The sequence below is a fragment of the Excalfactoria chinensis genome, chromosome 5, assembly GCF_039878825.1.
Source record: "Excalfactoria chinensis isolate bCotChi1 chromosome 5, bCotChi1.hap2, whole genome shotgun sequence".
Taxonomy (NCBI): domain Eukaryota; kingdom Metazoa; phylum Chordata; class Aves; order Galliformes; family Phasianidae; genus Excalfactoria; species Excalfactoria chinensis.
This window is the reverse complement of record NC_092829.1, coordinates 21,518,011-21,537,562: the sequence shown is the minus strand read 5'-3', so window position 1 is coordinate 21,537,562 and position 19,552 is coordinate 21,518,011. Positions and strand designations below refer to the sequence as shown.

The following is a 19,552-nucleotide window of genomic DNA, read 5'->3' as shown; positions in this document are numbered from 1 at the left end:
AATGATAGAGAGGTAAATAAGGATAAGAACAGGTCAGTTTTATTGGGCAATTTGTGTAGCTTGTTAACTTGGGCTCCCTTGAAAAACATGCATTTTAGTGCAGCCAAATGCAAGGTCATAAGGCGAGGAACAGGGAATAGGAGTCATTGTTTATAGGAGAGGAGATTGTATCCTGAAAAGCAGTAATTTTGAGAAGAGCTTTGCACTCTTGAAAGGTAAGTAACTGAAGATGGCTATGTAATAGCCTCAAACCTTCAAGTATGTACATTAAAATGGAGGAGACACAATTTGAATAACATAGAAAATGTTTTGGGGTTAGAAATGTTGTACCAGGTAAGTGCTCTTACAACTGAGGCAATCATGCCACCACTTGTTTTTTTTTTCCTGGCTACATGATTTTTGCGTTCTTTTCTGCTCAGCAGTACAACTTCCTGCACCCAGAACAGTCAGATCATGTCATGATGAGTGAGGTTTGAATCCTAAGATAAGCAATGAATTCTCATATCCGGGCTCTGTGCTTCAATAGCAAATTGTCACAAAGAGATGGAAATTGTCACTTGTTGCATGGCACTATTTCAGATTAGGCCCTGATCTTTCTGATTGGTTTGTGTCAGCTTCTGTAGGAGTGGCCAGTAGTCTGGCCATTAATTGTTTTGCAGGTCATGAAGAAACAGTCTTTAAGGAAATTCTGAGAAAATAAACTGATGTCTGTAGTGATCTTTCGTCAGGCATGGGAGGCAATTTAGGTGTGGGCAAAAAGGTGTTCATAAAAGGAGAAAATAAAACCCTTAGGAAGGTAGTGATGGAGTCAGAAGTTGTGTAGAAATAGCAGTTGGCACAGCTTTACTAATCTGGAGATAACAGATGAAGGAAGGTCTTTGAGAGCTTTGAAAGCAGAGGAGCATCTCCTGCTTGAATTAGCAGTCTTTTGTTACTTCAAAGAGTAGCATAGCATTCAAAGCAAGGAGCTATAACCTTTGCAGTAGCATTTTGAATGAACAAGAACAGAACAACAGAATTGAGTGAATAGAACAAGGTGTTGCTTATCTGAGTTATAGAAACAGATGCTGCAGAACTGAGATATGATATCAGATACCAGACTTCTAGCTTTTTAGGGAGATTAAAAGAAGACTAATTTTAGAATGTTGTGAACATTACCTGTTGCATGATGAGGCTGCTCATCATAATGATGAAAGCAAGTAGTGGGGAAAACATGAGAATTGCAAAAGCTCGTATAATCCTTCAACTTCAGGCTCATTGAGCTAGCATTGGCATCTCTAGGAGGTAGGCAGTCTGGTATTTTTGTTGGGGCAGAATAGTTATGAATCATACTGGTTCATTACTTTGGAGAGGCAACTTGTACAAAGTGTTTATTTGTACATATCATTGGGAATAGGGGAAGTGGGTAGAGAACAGGATGCTTTAATGTAAAGAGATGGGAATGAAACTGTGAACTGTGGAAGCTATAGGAAGGTGGGCCTTGAAGGAGAAAATGGTTTTGTTTTCAAGGGGTAGATGATGAGTGAAGGATGAACCTGAACCTTGTGTGTCAGAAGAAAGGTTTCAATGGAGATCTACATTCCCACAGATGAGAAGTTTTAAAAGATGCCTGTTTTCTTTAAAAAACAAAAACCAAGTCCTTACTCAAATTTGTTTGACCCAGAAAAACCAGAAAACTAAACTCTTTGGAGCACTGCCATCTAGTGGCATAATCTGCCACAATCTGTTACTATTCTTAAGAACTCTGATTCATGTGAGTCTTGAACATAATGGGTGTAATTTATATGGTACTAATTTGAGTTTATTTAGACTACTCACATCTATTGCTGATCAATCCTTGGCACTTGTCTAATTTCATGAATACAAATAACCTAATTGGGAATAATCATGATTTCCATGTGTTTGGTAGTAAAATTCAAATGACTTTGTCAAGCAAGCTTACAATGGTAAGATTTTGTTTTAAATTTTTAAATTTTTTTATTTTATAGTGGATCGGATTAATAGAGCAATAATTGGTTTGCTTTCAAGACTTATCTTTATTATGGAAAAACATCTGGAGGCTTAAAAAGCAACAACAAACTTTTCATTCACTACTTCATTCATGCTACTTTTCTAGCCATAAAGACTTAAGAATGAGAATGTACGTTTATGAGTATTATATATGGATGGCCAAATCTATTCCTGGCAGAAATCTTGCAAATATTTTAACATGATTTTTAGTTTCACCTTATCTTTGTTAAAATCCCTTCAAGCAAGAATACTTCAGTCTCCTAGAAATGTTATGATAGAATTTGTATTTATTAACCAACAGGTGGAATAGGAGTATTATTAGAATTTATTATTAGTGCATTGCGCTTTCCTTCATGTTGTTTTCTAGAAATGAGAAGCCTGAATATTGTTTCACATTAACTCACATTCTGTTACTTGGTATAAACTCACTGAATTGAGAACTTTTTATGACAAAAGTGCCTTTAAAGAATGGCAACTCTTACCTTGTTCATTAAAGATCGTCAAATGCTGAAGAATCTTTTGATTGTTTTATACCTTTCTCTATCTTGTATTACATCTTGACATACCTTTTATGCAGACTCTCACCTTGAAGAGTCAGAACCACCAAATACTTAAATGTAAACAAAAACTAGGAAGGACAAACACTTGCCAAAAGTTAGGCTTTCAGTTCATGGTTTACAAGAAACAAGTCTTTTTTTATTTTTTTTTTTTTATTTTTTTCTCCCAAAGCTTCCACTTCAAGAAAGGAACATTCCAGAAAGTGTTTAAGAAGTACTTTCAGGTCTACAGTCTTTCTCTGCACTAGTTCTGCATTTTAAAGATTCCTTTTCAACATGGGGTTGTACTTCAGAGGTGTTTTGTTTGCTAAATCAAATGGCTGGTTCTGAGTTATATTGAGAACTCCCTGCCGCTCCCTTTTACAGTGTTTTGATAAGTCTTAAATTAAATGCAACACGTTTCTATTTTAAGTGAGAATGAAGCCCACTGCAGCAGATATACACCTGACAGTGGTGTTACAAGTAGCAGGAATCAAGCAGTTTAATTCCACAAAAATACAAGGAAACCTCACTATTTAGTGTTTATAAACTACCCCAAACCTGATTAACACCAGTAGATGTCAGTGTTGGCATATGCCAACATGTTAAGAATAATTGTATTTATGTCATGAGCACTTTATATACAGTTTTCATACATATACTTAATTATACTTTTCTTGTACCTCTGTACATATAATAATAGGTGAAACATTTAATATATTTTGTGTTTGTAATTCTGGTACTGTAAGAACTATATAAGTGACAACAGAAGTAATTCTTGTACTGTCAAACAAACAACAACAAGAATAGCTAAATATACAGATGTATTTTCTACTCTCTGTAAAAATATTTCTTGTCATTTTTTACATAAATCCTGTAAAAGACATGTTTAAGTGATGAAAGGTATTAGATCTGGAACAGTGATTACTGCTGTCCTCTAAAACAGTTTTACTAGTCTGTTAGGAGTAATATGTTCTTCAGATATAAATTTGGCTTTTCAGGTGCCAGGAACAAAGGAAATAAAGGTGAGTTATAGGATTATATACACCTATGGACATATGTAAACAAATGAGTTACTTTGTATTGTTTAAGTGTTCACTATTTTTGAAACTGAAACATTGATAGGAAATTAAGATGCATAATTTCTTACTCAACAACCTTCTAAAGTGAAATCTTTTTTTTCAAGGTGATTGCTATAGGTAACTTTACTTAAAATAATAAAAGGCAAGCAAACAATCAGAATCCTATCCCAAAGCAATCACAAAAAATACTGCTCAAAACCAGCACAACATTCTTGCTGAAATAATTTCTCTTGGGTGTTTAAGTATATCTGACCATAACCACAGTACTTGAATCGTGTATTTGCCATGCATGAAAATGCACTTCATACTCAGAAGTTACTGTTAAATTGTGACTTCATTTACAAGTAATGTACACCATGGGCCTAATTATGAAACTCTTAAATTAGAAGCCTAGCAGCAGGTTCCTTGCATATGTGAAGTCATTTCAACCTTTAGTTCTTTCCTTTTGAGAAAAAAGCTTTTCTAGTTTGATTAGAAATTACCTGCTTTTCTGTTTTACCAGTTTCAAACCTGACAGCATCCCAATAATTTAAATAATCTTCTGTGTTGCTGCAGAATTTGTTTTGAAGGAGTTCCTGCTTCAGAACTGTTTCAGAATAATCAGAAAGATGGGATTCGTTCTCTTCCACGTCATACATCAACAGCTCTACCTGAGTGCCAAAAAGCTGATTATAGTCTCAAAAAAGCGCAACTTCAACTGGTAGGAGAGAAAGTAAGAAATAATTTTAATTATTATGTCACTTAGTTATGCAATTCTGCAAGTGAGGCACAATATTTTGGGAGTATTTTTTAGTTGTTCTGCTGCGTGAAACACCTACAAGAAAAACATAAAGTTTACATTTGACAAGATGCAGTATAACGATGTTTAAGGCTTTTATTGATGGAGAGTGTTATTCTAAAATCTCATGACTCAGTTCTTAATTTGTCCTCTAATAATATTTTGCTAAAGTGCCATTAACAAACAAAACTACTAGAACTACAAACCGTGTAGTTCTTTCAGGTGGCAGAGCCCTGTAAGTCACTAAATTTCATTGTATTTGATACACTTTAAAGTGTTTTCTATTACAAAATAATGTACAACACCATATTTTATCACCTAATAATTCAGACTCAATACTGACAATAATAAACTTGATTTGTATCAGCTGATAACTGAATTCCATTTGTTCTGAAGGTTTCTATTTATCCAGAAGCATTGAAAATGTTTTGGGCTCCTGTTCCACCAAAGTTCTTTGCTCCTATTTCTTCTATGAAGGAAATTTTATTTCCTAAATATGAGGTAAATATTCTAAAAATGTACCTTTTGCAAAAATATTTGATTTTCTAATGTTATATTTATTAAATGTAGTAGTTACATTTTGTACTGCTATTTTAGTAATGCTTCACTATTTATAAGTATGGTATGTAACTCATTGTACAGTTTGTATTAATATATGCTAAATAGTATTATTTAATTTCCATTTGGACAATCAGAAAGTTTTTGGTAGTAGATAAGAATAACTACTGATTGCTACTCTATATTGCTTATTAGCATTCAACATAGATGTGAAGATATTTTTACACAGGCTTTCTTCTGCTGTACTGGCTCTGATATATATCAGAATTTAATAACATTACAGTATCTAATGAAGTCTACTTTGTAAATTGTCAATGTTTTTGAAGTTTGAAATTTCTTGCATGTAAAATCTTCTGTATGGTTATGTTGTTGCAAGAGGTCAGCCATTCATATGAAAGCCCATAGATGCTCATATTCATGGTACATTGCACCTTCCAATGGCAAAGCTTACAGGAAAAAAAGTCTCTCACAATCAATTCACACCCCTTTGCAAGATGTATAGCACATTTATGTCTGGATTAATTAACAGCAGGAATAAACCTGATATTATTTGCTATTTCCTAGCCTTACTGCTACCCGAAATGAAAGCTGTGTTAATGTTATTATATGGACTGCCGTGAGCTGACATAAATTACCAAGGCTACAGATAAAAACTTTAGAGAATGAGGTAGCAGTAACTGTTTGTTTCAGGTTATATGCCCCTTTTGCACCATGTCATTCTTAATCGTATTAAATAATGTTCCACTGCCTGTCCTTCAGAAACTTAAGATAAATGGCTTTTGTGAAGTTGATCTTGACCATCATGTGTCTTTAGCTCAAATATGCAATAGGCTTGAATTCTGTTACTATGGTTTCTGTATGGTTTCTGACAAATAATAATGTTGTATGTATTTAAACACACAAATATATTCGTATTTCAGAGCAATGTTATTGAAGATATAACTTATGAAGACTTTTTAATTTCTGATGAAGAAGAATTGGAAACTGAACGAGATGATCTTGATTTCTCTGATTATTTTCTGGTGTGTATCTTATTATTATTATTATTATTATTATTTTGAGTGCAGTTAAGCTTAGCAAAACAATTGAGTCTGATGTCGTAAGGCAATATATTATTACATATATTTGACTGCTAAAATCTGCGCAAATGAAATACAGTATTTAAATTTGATTCATGTTTGAGTATACAGCAAATGCTAAATTTCATGTTTTAGAACCCAAGATGGTTCTTAGTTGCTTCTGGGGCGGGATTTATAATGTAAACAAGAGATTTCCGGGGTGCACAACAGGAAAGATTACTGGATGTTCCATACAGCCATCTGAAAACCAGCAAGAGTCAAGGAGGAGAACAGGGGAAGAAGAATATATCCAAGTATGCAAATTTTTTCATGTAGAATTTCTCCAAAGGTACTATTAATGTTAGAGGATAGACAAGGAATTCTGTGTTGTGTAAGTGAGAACTACAAATGTAAGTTTAGTGTGAGTCTGTCCATTTATAAAATTGTGACCATCTTAAATGCCTTTGGTCTTTAGAGGCAATGCTATAATGAGAGCCATAGGCTTCACAGAGAGCCTGAAGTGCCAGATGATGCTATTCACTTCAAAGTGCTAACTCTCTGTGAACATTTAAGTAAATGGATCTGAGAGGTAGAAGTAGGTAAAAGCTAACCCAGATCCCACAGGACAATCTTTCCTTACCAAAGGATGTGAGATTCAACTGAGTATTTGTGTATCTGAAACAACTAAAACCTGGTTTATTTTATTATGTTATGATTTAATTTCACTTTTTGTTTTACTTATAGGAAGAAAATCTGCTGAGAAGATGCCAGTCCTTCTCACATTTTTCTGACAGTGAGAACTCACAGGTATTTTATATTTACTTTTATTTGTTCCCAAACTGTGGTTTTCTATTTGTGGAAGAAATTCTTACACTGAACTAAACTGAACTTAATATTTTCATATTCAATGCAAAAGTGAGCACTTCAAAGATCTTTCAGTTTCCCAATTAGAGAACACAGCTTTGTAATGAGAACCTTAAATTAACTTCACAGGCACTTGGAAAGCAGTAAGTGAGAGGAGTCTTATATCATATTGAATAAGTTCGGTGAACTAGTAAAGTTTTGCAGTGTCTGGTCCTTGGATTTCAGATATTCAATGGTGTCAACATTAAGTTTACAATCTTTAAAGTTATGTGTTCTTTTAAAATGTTTATTGAAGTAATGTTAGATGTTTCATGAAATATATAAAACTGCAATAATTCGTGCATATTTTACACCTCTGTAAAAAGGACTTTATATAGCTAGAGTTTAATTGAGAAAAGTAGTTTTGAGTAAGAATTTGCAGAGTCTATATTTAAAACTTCTGTATCGTCCATGAAAACATGCTTAAGGTGTTATGGCCATTTTATTTTTAAGAGGGATAGGAAGCATGGTAGCAATTCAAACTGTGTGCAGTAATAGATTGAGTAGCTTAAACACTATGTCTGCAGTTTGAACTGTGCACTGATGATTTTTAAAACATCAGAGTTTCCTGTTCAAATACAAGTAGTCTTGTTGAATGTTTCATTTGTTTTTTTCAGATTATCAAATGCTTTCTTTCCTCTCTAACTTTCAGGCAGTGAACATGAAATTGCATTTCAATTTCTTTGATGAATTTGTTATGCCTCATATTGTATAGAGTAAGACAAGTGAAATGAGATTAACTAAAAGAGTGGGATGCAATATACTTTTAAATTGCAGATGATAAGTAATGACTAATTGCAATTAAACACCAGATCATACCAATTATGCTTTTTATTTTTGTCAGGTGATTCGGGTGTTGGGACACAAAATAAGTGTACCAAATTCAACTCAGATTTTAACTGTATTTCTAGGCAGTACAACTGTATTTCTGAACATTACAGTTGTCCCATCTTTTGTTCTAATGTTACGAATGTATCTCTGTTCATCTATTTTTAATGTCACCATCAGAGGTGTACATTTTCCATTTTAAAATTTCTGTTCCTACAGGAAAAGGGGTATCTACTTCAAATTTCTCATGATAACATTCTAGAGAAAATTAAACTTATCCCTACATGACCTTAATGCTCATGTCTTTGTTTTGATGCATATCTGAAGGTGTGTAGCTCTTTTGTCTCATTCAATACTATGCCTTTTTCAAGCATAGTACCCCTGTTGCTTTTTTCTTTGTAATTCCATTCAAAATGAATTAAAATCCAGTCTATTCAAACTAAGGAAATGTGGTACATTAATATTAACTCAAATGAACATTTAAATGATTTTTTATTTTTAATTATTATTATTATTATTTTAAAGGAGATAAATTTGATTAAAAGATCAGCCTCTGCTCCGGAGATAACTGTTTTCAAGCATGAAACTACATTAAAGATGTCAGCTAACTTCAAAACCAGCATGGCAGAGTTGGAGTTTATGAAGCAACAAATAGCTAAGCCAAAAAGCTCCCCTGCCAAGCGTCCTTTGAATCAAATCTGTGATGATTGCCACTCAAAGCAGACAAATGCACCAGCAGAAAAGATGCCTACTTTGACTGGACAAGAAGGTAGTGAGAATACTGCAGTTGCAAAGGGAGCTCAAAAGGCTGGAATTAAATATGTTATTGTCCCAAAAGGAAAGAAGAAGAAGAAATCAAAGAAAAAAATAAATCCTAAAAAATTAGAAGATGTGATTAAGAAATTAAATCAACCTCCAAGAATCCTCAAAAGGTTTTCTTTACTGTTTTGCCATTTTAAAGAATGCATTCTAATTTATATTATCTACTTACAGGTTTTATCTTTTTACATATAAGGTATTCTCTAAAATGTTGCTCTAGTGAATGCTTATTTATTTGGTTATACATTTGTTATTATTTATTTAGTTATGCATTTACTTATTTATTTAGTTACATTTAGTTATTTAGTTATTATATGGGTTACCTTAAAAAATATACAAGCTGTAGTTTTGGTTTTAGCAGAATGATACTTTTTAAATACAGGTGTTTTGAAGTGTAAGCTCAAAAAAACCTCCTAAAGGTTTTCTCATTTTGCTCATCAGTTGCTTTAACCTATGGGGGTTTCATCTTCATATTGTTTTACGTATTAATACTCAAGATTGCTTTATTTTCCTTCACTTTCCCTTTTCCCAGTGGGCTCTTTAAATTTAAAGTACTATTGCAAATAAATATCTATATTGCTTATGTAAAAAAGATTTCTTAGTAATCTCTCCCAGTATTTCATTCTGTGTTAGCAAGGCTAGTATTCTTTGTGAAAAATATTAAGTGTTTCTGTTAAAGATTTGTTTCTACTACTTTGAGGTCCCAAGCAGATGTTGATTGTGATACTTTGTGGAGAAGAAACTAGTTTTCTTAGCTTATAATTTTGGAACTGTCCTTTCAAGTTCATGTGGTGGTGTTGTAGTTGTTCAACTGTGATAGCTAATTCTTATATTTTCATATCCTTCTTCAAATATCATCCACGTATATATATGATACAATATAACATAGTACATATATTATTATAGCAATATAGGTATTATATACAATACAATATAAAATATAGATATCTGTATCATATTTAGCCAAACTGAATTATTTTCCTTTCTTAAATTTAGCATTGTCATTGTAAACTGAAGTTAGAAGGTTTTGGAAGAAGTGAGCATGAAATTCCAAATAAGCACTGAACTACTTGGGATCACGAGTCATTCAGGATTCTGCTTACCTCATATCTTCAGCAATATTCTTTATAAGTGGATGATGTTAAAAAGTTGTTGCTATTTGTAAATGTACTGTCAACTCTCTTGTTAATTGTTGACTGGCAGAATGTAATTTAATATTGTTAATATAGCTGGAAATATTAATTTTGAGGTTTTTCCCTTAGGTCTGTGTCTTTAGGAAGACTTCTTATTCATAATAAATTCATTATCAAGGTGTCTCCAGCAATCAAACTATATCAGAGCCCAAGTGTCCCTTGTTTGTTGGATTTTGAAAAGTTTGCTCAAATAAGGGGTGGAATTCCAAAAGAAACTTCTGCTCGTGAGTGGGTCAGTGGAATCTGGAGCTGCTGGTTTGATGAAGCATTTCCTAATTGTAGGACTGTTCCTGAGGAGGAAACTGAATTGCTAGAAGGAGCTAAGGCAGTGGGCTCTCAAGAAACAAATCTACAGATAGAATTAGCTGACTCAGTACAGTCTGTTCTGCTTGAAGGTGCTGTATATACTACTGAGGATTTAGAAGAAGAAGTAAGAAGATTGACTGATCTAATAGAAAAGGTTGAGCGTCCTTCAGCTTTTCAATATTGCAGGCGTGGAGCAATACGAAGAAAGTTAGGCAAGCTAAAATCAGCTATGGATGACTTGGAAAAAGTAAGCTTAATGCCAAGCTTTCCTACTGTGTGACACCCAACCTGCACCATCTATCTATCTATCTATCTAAACTCATTTTATGACCCTTGCTCAGGATACAGCAGTTTTAAGACCTGAGGTGATATGATACACGTTGGAGAGAGGATAGATGTAAAGGACAGAGGCTATTTGCTTCAAATAATGCTGCTACCAAATATATTTTTAATTTCTGCAAAAGCATAGGTAGAAATTAGAATGGAAAGTCATGTATTTTCTTTTTATGATTAAGCTACCATTTCACACTGATGTTTTATACGGTAGTATGAGTATGGCCCATTGACCAGTGAGCCCTTATCAACTGCTTGGAAAGCTACTGCATAATTTAGTGAAAGCAATGACTGTTGTTTTCATGATACCCAAATGCAGGCTCTATGTAGTTAATGGATTCTAGAAATGGCTTACAGACCCAAATCTGAGAATTACTTTTGTAGAAGACCAGTCTCAGATATGTATATGCCTCTATTTCTATATGGCTGTTAAGTTTGTATTATCTGTACGATGAATATATGTGGAATATATATATGGATAATATCTATCAAATAATATCTTAGAACACTAGGAATATAGGAATATTAGGATATATTAGGAAATGTATAGTGCTTTTATGGGAATCATGACAATGTAGTTTGAAAAACAGGTACCTTTTTTATGGACACATGCTTATTTCTTACTTTCAAATAGACGAGCAATGTTGTTTCTAAGCATTCTGAGTTTCTGGAAGTAATTCAAGTAACTACTAAAGAAATAAATGTGGTAATGCCATGACTGTTTTCTGTTTTATACTGGATTCTGGTAGACTGGTTTTTGATTATGTGTATTTGTAAGCATGTGTAGCTTTTAAATGGGTGCATCAGTCAAACTCTTCAGATTTATGGGTTAAATAGAAGTTTGTCTAAGACTTATTAAAAATCATTTTGGTACAAAAAATATTTCATTTCCCACATACTATTGTTAGCACACTTGAGAAGTTGCTTCTGCAAAACAAAGTATTATTCTTATTTTGGTTGCAGGCTATAAGCTTAGAACCACTACTACTTGATGCTTACTGGCATAGACATTTGATTTACCTCTTTCAAGACAATTTTTCTGCTGCTTTAGATGACCTGAATCTCATAACTAAGTGGAATAAAAACAAAGCAGGTAAGTATCTACTGAAGCATAATTTAACTTTCTCAGCGGCTCACTTTTTATCCAAAGTAGATATTTAACCAACTTCAGGTGGTTTATCCCTATTATAGGAGAACTGTAAAGCTAAAGTATTTGGGACAGGAAATTGATTTCTAAGCCAAAAAAAAACAACAACAAAAACTTTAGTGTACTTTAAACAAACAAACAAACAAAAAAACCAAATGTGTGTGTGTGAGGGGGGGGGGAGGGATTCATTAATTTAATGGGGAAAGCTGATTATCTTATAGTGGGGACAACATGCTATTGTGCATTCAATCAGACCTATTCTACTATGAGCTTTATACTATAAAGGAGGACCTAAATAGGAAAATGTGTGACCTATTGGCCAGAAAAATGAAGAGAATCAAGTTTGGTCCGTGTCTTCTAAAGAATTGGTGTAAGTTTTTTAGGTGCCTGTTATCTGTATGGACTGGGAACTGGTGACTGAGTATCAGCTCTCCAGTACAAGATGCAAGTCATCAGAGCAGCCTTACATCAGGGAAGGCTAGCTATACTCTGGATGCATTGGGAAGAGTGTGGCCCTGCAGGTGGGGTAAAGTGATGCTACCCCGCATGACTGTGGTGTTGCATCTCCGATACTGTGCTTGATTTGAGAAGGGAAACTGGAGAGAGTTCTTTGGAAATCTGTTAAGATGGTTAGGTGCCTGGAACATATCATTTTTATAAGGAAAGGCTGAAGAAACTGATATGGCCTTCAGAACATGAGGCTAATAGGTAAATATGTCCTCAGCTGTGGGATGCATAGTAATAGAGAGACAGAATCAGACTTCTTTGTTCTGTCAGATGGGAGGTAATGGACACAAGTTGCAACAACAGAAATCCTTGGGCATGAAAATATTCACTGTAAGGAATGGTAGAGTACTGAAGCAGTTATTTCTTGGAGATTCAAAATCTGGACAAGGCCCTGTGCTGCTTGATCTCAATATTTAGTCCTGATTTAAGCAGGAAGTTCGACTAGGTGAGTTGAAAGCTCCTTTGTGATTTCCCCCCCCCCTTTGATTTTTCTTTAATACTTCTTTAAATAACTTAGGTGATCTTAATTTACTGTAACCATTTCTCTGTGCAGAACATCGAAAGGATAGCTAAGCAAGATACTGAATTTTAAAGTCCCTGTACTGTTGTTTTGAATACAGTACATTCATTATGTGATCTCAGTGTGTAGTTCATATTATTATAGTTGATCAGAAAATGTCTACGTTTGATGATAAACCTCTGTTTATAGTGCAAGTATGTGTGGGAAGTATTTTTCATGAGGAGAAAATTTTTGAATTGAAGGATGACAGTGCAAGATGAGTAATTGTATGCTTTTTCTTGGATAGATGTTGAGTTATAAACTAAAGGGATTTCTAACCATTTTAGGAGTGAAGCTCTGGAGTGGCTTTCAGAATTGAATAATGTAGCTAAGTGAGGTGTTTAAAGCAGAGCTTGCTAATGTGAAATTAGTTTTATAACAGTATTTGTGGGCATACAGATTTAAATTCATGACTGTCTTTGGTTGTCAGGTCCAGGTGGTGAAGGAAAGTGACTTGCTGTTTTTTGCATGACATGTATTATGTGTTGCTTGAGGCTTTGGCTAAGCTATATGTAAGGGGCAAACGTGGTTTTCTTTGTGTTTGGTTTCGTTTCTTTTTTCCCACCCTCACAGTCAAACATCTTACTTGTGCTCTACTTATGATCAGTTTTAACTGATCAGAGGCGAGCTTGAGACTGGGAGAAACTATTCACTCCTTCGTCAGATTGTCATTGTCTACTGGAGAGTTCTGTTTTTTTTGTATTTGGTATTGCAGTTGAGGCCTGCTACAGGACACAAAAATGAGAACATCCTACTTCTGAGGATCATTTGAAACTTCTGTATCACTTGCTAGTGTGGAGGCTTAAAAGAGTATTGGTGCCCTTGTCTTCAGCTGTTCTGGTGCCACTGTCCTCTGCTCTATTACAATTTTTTCTTTGAATCTTTTTCTCTAGAAGTTTGTTAGAAGGCACTGGGAAGTGTTCAGCCATTTGTGGAAGTGGATGTGTGGGGTGAGTTGACTCAAGTGCCTAAGGATCTGTATAGCTGCTCCCTTGCTCTATCCCACCCCTGTCAGGACAGAGAGAAAATGGGTAGATCAAAAGTGAGAAAACTTATGAGTTGGTGTGCTGACAGTTTAACAAATAAAAAGGAAACATTCAAAGAAAGGGAAGACAATCACTCATCGCTTCCCACAAGCAGTATTACTAACCCTATTTTTCACCCCAAATTCAAAACACAGCACCATATAGGCTGTTAGGAAGAAGGCTAGCTCTATTCCAGCAAGGATCAGTAACTATTTATAGGTCCATTTAAACCAAATCTACTCTTTATATTTGTTTGTGGCCAACAGGACTAACTCAAGTGGCTTGATGAGACATTACTACTGAGCTCTGCAGAGAATGAAGAGATTTTAGCTTTTGTTGGATTCACGGGTACAGTCAGTTTCCATCTGTATGGACTTGATGACAGCACACAGCTCTAAATTTCTGAGCTCTGTTGCAACAACTTCCAGACTTTTTGGTTTATTTTCTACTGCTTGTTTCAAACACAAAAAGCAGATGATGTTATTTTGGGCTGCTAAATACTGCTTTTTATATTTTGTGGGATTATTTCAGATGCATACCTGTCAAAGGCTGAAATTTACAGAAAACGGGGTGATAATACAATGGCCATCATCAATTACAGCTCTGCAATACAGTGCAACTCTACAGATGATGACACTTATTTCAGAAGAGCTGAGTTGTATTTTGAGGAAAATGAATTGTTATTGGCTGTAGATGACTGTGCCAAAGTAAGTTAACTTTTTTTGTATTGTTACAATAATGTTGTAGTTCTTGTTAACTTTGAAAGTAAACGGTGAATATATCTGGAAAGCAGCTCTGAGCACAGGCATCCTTTCTAATAAATGATGTTTAAAAAGAAATCAGTGTCATAGAAATTACTTATTTCTGTTGTTCCTGTAAATTACTGAATGTCTACAGATTATCAGGCATTGATAGTTTGCATCACTGCTTCTATATCTCAGCGCACTATTAATGGAAATGACAGCAGATGAGAGAATCAGAAGAAAAAAAAAATAAAAAAATGAAGGAATGTAGTTTTATAACATTATTTTTATAGCATTATGTAATTCTTTATTTTTCTTTTACTACAGTGTTTTCAATATAACCCCAAAAGAACAGATGCACTTATGAAACATGGAATATATTTCTTTGACCATTCAATTTTGACAAAAGCTATTCGGGATTTTACAGCTGTGATTAGAGAAGACCCTAGCAATGCTCAGGCAAGGTACAACATAGAGTGTGACATAAGTATTTGAATTTTAATTGGATTATTAAAATATTAATATACAGAAGACTAAATATGCATTATACAGTAATAAAGCAATTGCACTTTCGAAGAGGTATATATCAGAAACAGAGTAAGACTATTCGGCCATGATATTCACAGGGGACTCTTTGTATTTCTTTAGTGACTTTGGATTAGTACCTAATCCTTAATTTAACTATGCATTGAACCATGTATTCAGATTCCTCTGAAGTACTCCAAATATAGAGTAGGTTTGATGTGCTTTGCTGTAAAGAACTGGATTTAAATAAATGTGAAGTGAAGAATATATTCAGTATTGCATAGTTCTATGCTTAATTTCAATTTTTTTTTTTTTTGACAGTTCTTAGCATTATGCTTAGTTAATGTTTTCTGCAGGATAAAAAGAAGAACAACAATGAATATATGGATGACAATCTTTATTTTCAAATAACAACAAGGTTTTTGAGTTTTGACTTTAAAAGATTGTTTTTTTTTTCCTAGCTTTTTTCATTGGATAATGTATCTAATTTTTATTAAAGTTCCTGCAAAGATTTACATTATTTCTATACTATAATCTGTGAAATAAGTAAAACAAACAAACCACACACACACACACACGAAAAGAAAAAAGCAATACCACATGATGACACTCGAATTTAGATGTAAGTGCTGTTTCCCTGGGATATAGAATTTTGAATTTCACTGTGGAGTAGTATAATAGGTGACTCTGTAAACCTGGCTGCTTTAAAGAAATATTGAAGAAAGAACTGATGCTTTCAGAAAGCTTTAATTAGTAATGAGACTGCTTTTATTTCTTGTTTATGTAAGGTTTGAGGAAAATTAGCATTTTCCATACTCAAACTGTTGCACCAGTACACTGTGGAACTTGGAGAGTCTCCCATTCAGCTAGTCTCCAAGCTGACAGTGCTGTGTTATACTGAGCTTCAATTATGGAAGTGCAATAACATGCCTGTATGTTATAGGTTGTAGGACTTTGTTCCTTTAAACTTTCTTCAATGCACTGAGAAATAGAACAAGCATTTGGTTTTATCTTCAACTTTTTTTTTTTTTTTTTTTTTTTTTTTTTTTTTAAATACCCTAAATAACTGCTTCAAATTTGCATGTTATTAAGAAAGGAAGAATGTTTGGTATTAAGTTGACTCAAGTTGTTTCTTCTGTATTAGGTTATATCGAGGAAGAGCATATGCCAAACAGAAGCAGTATAGAAATGCACTACGGGACTTAACAGCAGCAATTCGTCTAGATCCCTCTTGCTGGTTGGCATTCTACTATAGAGGTTGCATCTTACGGGAGATTGATCCAAAAAGAGCTCTGCGGGACTTCAGTGTTTCTGGTATTGTTACTATTAAGGGTGCATGTGTTTGTTAAAAGAGAAATGATCATCAGTCATTAATTACTTAACAGCAAAATTACAGCAAAATTATTTCCTGTTTAGTTTCTGAAAAATATAGTTGGTTTTCAGTATTTACTAACAATTTGTTCCCTTTCATTTCTATTAAGTTCACTACATCAACTGTTGCTGCTGTTGCTACTCCTCAGGTATTTTCACTCTGAAAATAGCCTCTTTGATTTCACTTCTAACTATTTGAATGAATGTAACTAAGAATTCTATACACCTTGAAGATATTTGAAGCAATATTGAAACCACTTGTGTTATGATCCAATATGTTATGTTACAATGCTGTTAAACAATTATATTTTATAAAGCTCTAGGAAAGCTAGAGAAAAGAGTGAACTGCAGATAAGTTGAGTAGAGTAACAGAAATACATGAGAATATTTGAACTATGGATTTTTTTCATTCCTTCTTTTTCACAGTTCTCATCAATGACACTCAGGAGAATTTTTCTTCTTTTCTTCATCGTGGGGTCATTTACTCAAAGCAACAGCAATGGTCAATTGCAATCCGTGACTTTGAAAGCCTCATAGCATTGGACAGGTAACTGGACTTCAGTACCTGAAAGCATAAAAATACTAAAAGGAAATAAGTACTAATAAAGGAAAGTTGAGTCACTAATCAGAAAATAGATTGGAATTAAATATAATGTTAAATATAATGTTGTCTTCTGAAAAAAGTATCTTTCATCTCTTTTACCATAGTAAAAATATATTAAAATAAATAATTATTTGGTTTTGATTTAAATTTTATTTTACCATTTATGGCATCTTGGCAAACAAATTGCTATTTGGCAAATGAAAGATGAAATTGAAATCCTAATTACAGGTGATGATTCATGCCATAATTATTTCACAGGTCTTCTGAAAGGAAGTTTGTGTACAATGCAGGTGAAAGCACTTTTTTTTTTTTGCCAAAAGAACTATGCCACAATATTTTGCTTAGCAAAGTCACTAAATAGTATCCATGAAATAAGTTAAAGCAAAAAAATTCCAGGTAACACAAAATAAAACAAAACTGCCTGTGATTTGTTACAGTTGGTGACTGAAGCTCATGCTGTTTCTGCAAATTGGACTTCTTGCTGCCACTTAGTACTCTATAAGCAGACTGTTTGCATGATCAGGCTTCTGGTGACAGTCTTGCAAATTGAAAAAAGCTTCCTATTCCAGTTACTTAGTTACCCATTCTTTTAAAATAGAGTTCTTTCAGCCTCAACAGTATTGTCTTGAGCAAAGGCTTCCATTCCAGTCTGTGGCAGATGTACAACCCCCTCAGCTCTTCCTTTTTCCTGTCTCTTTTGTTGGAAATCTAGAACTTGCCTAGTAACTTTCTCCAAGAGATGGCTGCATGAGATACTGCAAATCCTGGAAACTCTGGTCTCTCACGCTGCTAGCCAAAAAAGTAAGGGAGCAGGCTAGGTGAGAGACATGTATGTTTTTTTTAGAGTCTCTTATAAGCAGAGCATGCTTCTAGATTGGAAAGTTCAGTGTTCCTTTGTTTATTCAGTATTTGTGAATTACCATCTAGGTCTACTGTTAATCTGTTCTGTGCAAAGAAGCTATTTCCTCAGCTGGAAATTATTATTATTTTGCTCAGTGTGATCACAAAATATGTTATAAATGTCATAAAAGCAAATTAAGCCTGTTGCAGAATTTATAAAGTTATGTTATTTCATGCAATAACAAAAAATATATATTTTTTAGGTCTGTCTTCTTTGCTTACCTAAATATTGGTTTGATACTGCTGTTGCATCTGGATCAATACTATGAAGCTATTCGTCAGTTTACTAATGCCATAAATATTGATCCTCTCAATGTTCGAGCATACTTGTGTAGAGCACAAGCATATCACAAGGTAATACTCGCCTTTAGTTTTTTATTGTCAATTATACAGCTTTGTATTTAGCATGATTGCAAATATTTTAATATTTACATATTGATATTACATTGTTAGAACCTGTTTATAGCTATACGCTTGAAGTAGTCATTATCACCATACTAGTATTTGAAGGGTATGTAATTATATAAAACAAAATTGGCATATGATGCAGCAACATAAAATATTTCAATTTCTTTTTTCTTTTTTTCTTTTTTTTTCCCCTACATCAGCATCCATCTACTCTGGGATTTAATAAAATATACTTGAAATAAAAGAAATTGAAACATATTTTCTAGACATAAGGTTTAGTTCCCATTAAAATATTTTACATCTGCATAGATGAGAGAATAGCTTCTGCCAGCAGATGTTTTTTGTGAACTCGGGAGTATGAGGAACATAGCCTTCAGTGTGACTTAATTTCTGTGGACTGTCATTGGAAAGATGGAAATAATTATTTCTCATAGTGCTTAATTCACTTACTAAGTGTTTTGATCAATTATTTAATGGTATTCCTTTTATTTGACCAAAGAAAGCTACTTTTAACTCATCAGTTCACTTGGATGGACTCTTATATCTTTAAGTTTTATTTTTTTTTAATGATACTGAATTTACGAGCTTGTCTGACAGTTCATATTGGATGTCTTCTACTAATGCTCAGGTGCTTCTGTAGTTTGTTTGAAATATAACTGAGTTATGTAGAGTAGCTAAATTAAGATTAGTGTGTGCATTCCAGCAATATTCTTTGATGACAGTTCCAGCTGGTACCTAGCAAGTCCTTGACATCTTCACTGCAATGATTCTTGCCATTTCTGTTTCCCTTCTGAAAAGCAGTGAATGGGACCACAGATGCAACCTTGAAAAATCACTGCTGTAATGATTTGCAGTTAAAATTAATCAGGACATTTGTGCAGGTGGATCTCATGTCCCAGTCTTCTTTGCAGTAGTCCTTATTTGGACTCTTATTTGGATTTCGGAAAAGACAGTATCTGCTGTTCAAGTCTGCCCTGTGGGAGAGTATGGAAATCTGTAGGTGACAGGCCTTTTAATTAAAAAAGTGTTGAGCTCTTACTTTAGAGGGCATTTGCCTCATGAATTATGATTATGTGGGTATTATGTCTGTAAATGTGGCCCTACAGGACATAATTTTCTCCACATTGTGTTCATAATACCAGTTAAATAGTAGTTTTTTTGTTTGTTTTAAATCACAGATTCATAATTTATCAAATGCTGTGAAAGATATAAATCGAGCCATTCATCTTTATCCAGATAAGTCAGATCTACTGAAATTGAGGTAGGAAAGTTTTTAGTGGAAGTCTTCACATGTACCTTACTCTTAACAGCATTTCCCACTGGAATTATTTTTGTAGACACTTTGTATGCTTTGAACCC

General features: G+C 33.9%; 1 protein-coding gene across 1 annotated transcript in view; it reads left to right on the top strand.

Annotated features, from left to right (window-relative positions):
• Positions 1 to 19,552, top strand: part of TTC6 (tetratricopeptide repeat domain 6) — a 49,613-nt gene that overhangs the window by 14,275 nt on the left and 15,786 nt on the right. The window contains exons 8-20 of the mRNA XM_072337488.1: positions 4,184 to 4,340; positions 4,803 to 4,907; positions 5,885 to 5,986; positions 6,767 to 6,829; positions 8,279 to 8,685; positions 9,835 to 10,318; positions 11,368 to 11,497; positions 14,174 to 14,349; positions 14,713 to 14,849; positions 16,055 to 16,224; positions 16,708 to 16,828; positions 17,989 to 18,139; positions 19,372 to 19,454. Of these exons, the coding sequence (XP_072193589.1) occupies positions 4,184 to 4,340; positions 4,803 to 4,907; positions 5,885 to 5,986; positions 6,767 to 6,829; positions 8,279 to 8,685; positions 9,835 to 10,318; positions 11,368 to 11,497; positions 14,174 to 14,349; positions 14,713 to 14,849; positions 16,055 to 16,224; positions 16,708 to 16,828; positions 17,989 to 18,139; positions 19,372 to 19,454 (2,286 nt within the window). The remainder of the gene's footprint in view (positions 1 to 4,183; positions 4,341 to 4,802; positions 4,908 to 5,884; positions 5,987 to 6,766; positions 6,830 to 8,278; positions 8,686 to 9,834; positions 10,319 to 11,367; positions 11,498 to 14,173; positions 14,350 to 14,712; positions 14,850 to 16,054; positions 16,225 to 16,707; positions 16,829 to 17,988; positions 18,140 to 19,371; positions 19,455 to 19,552) is intronic.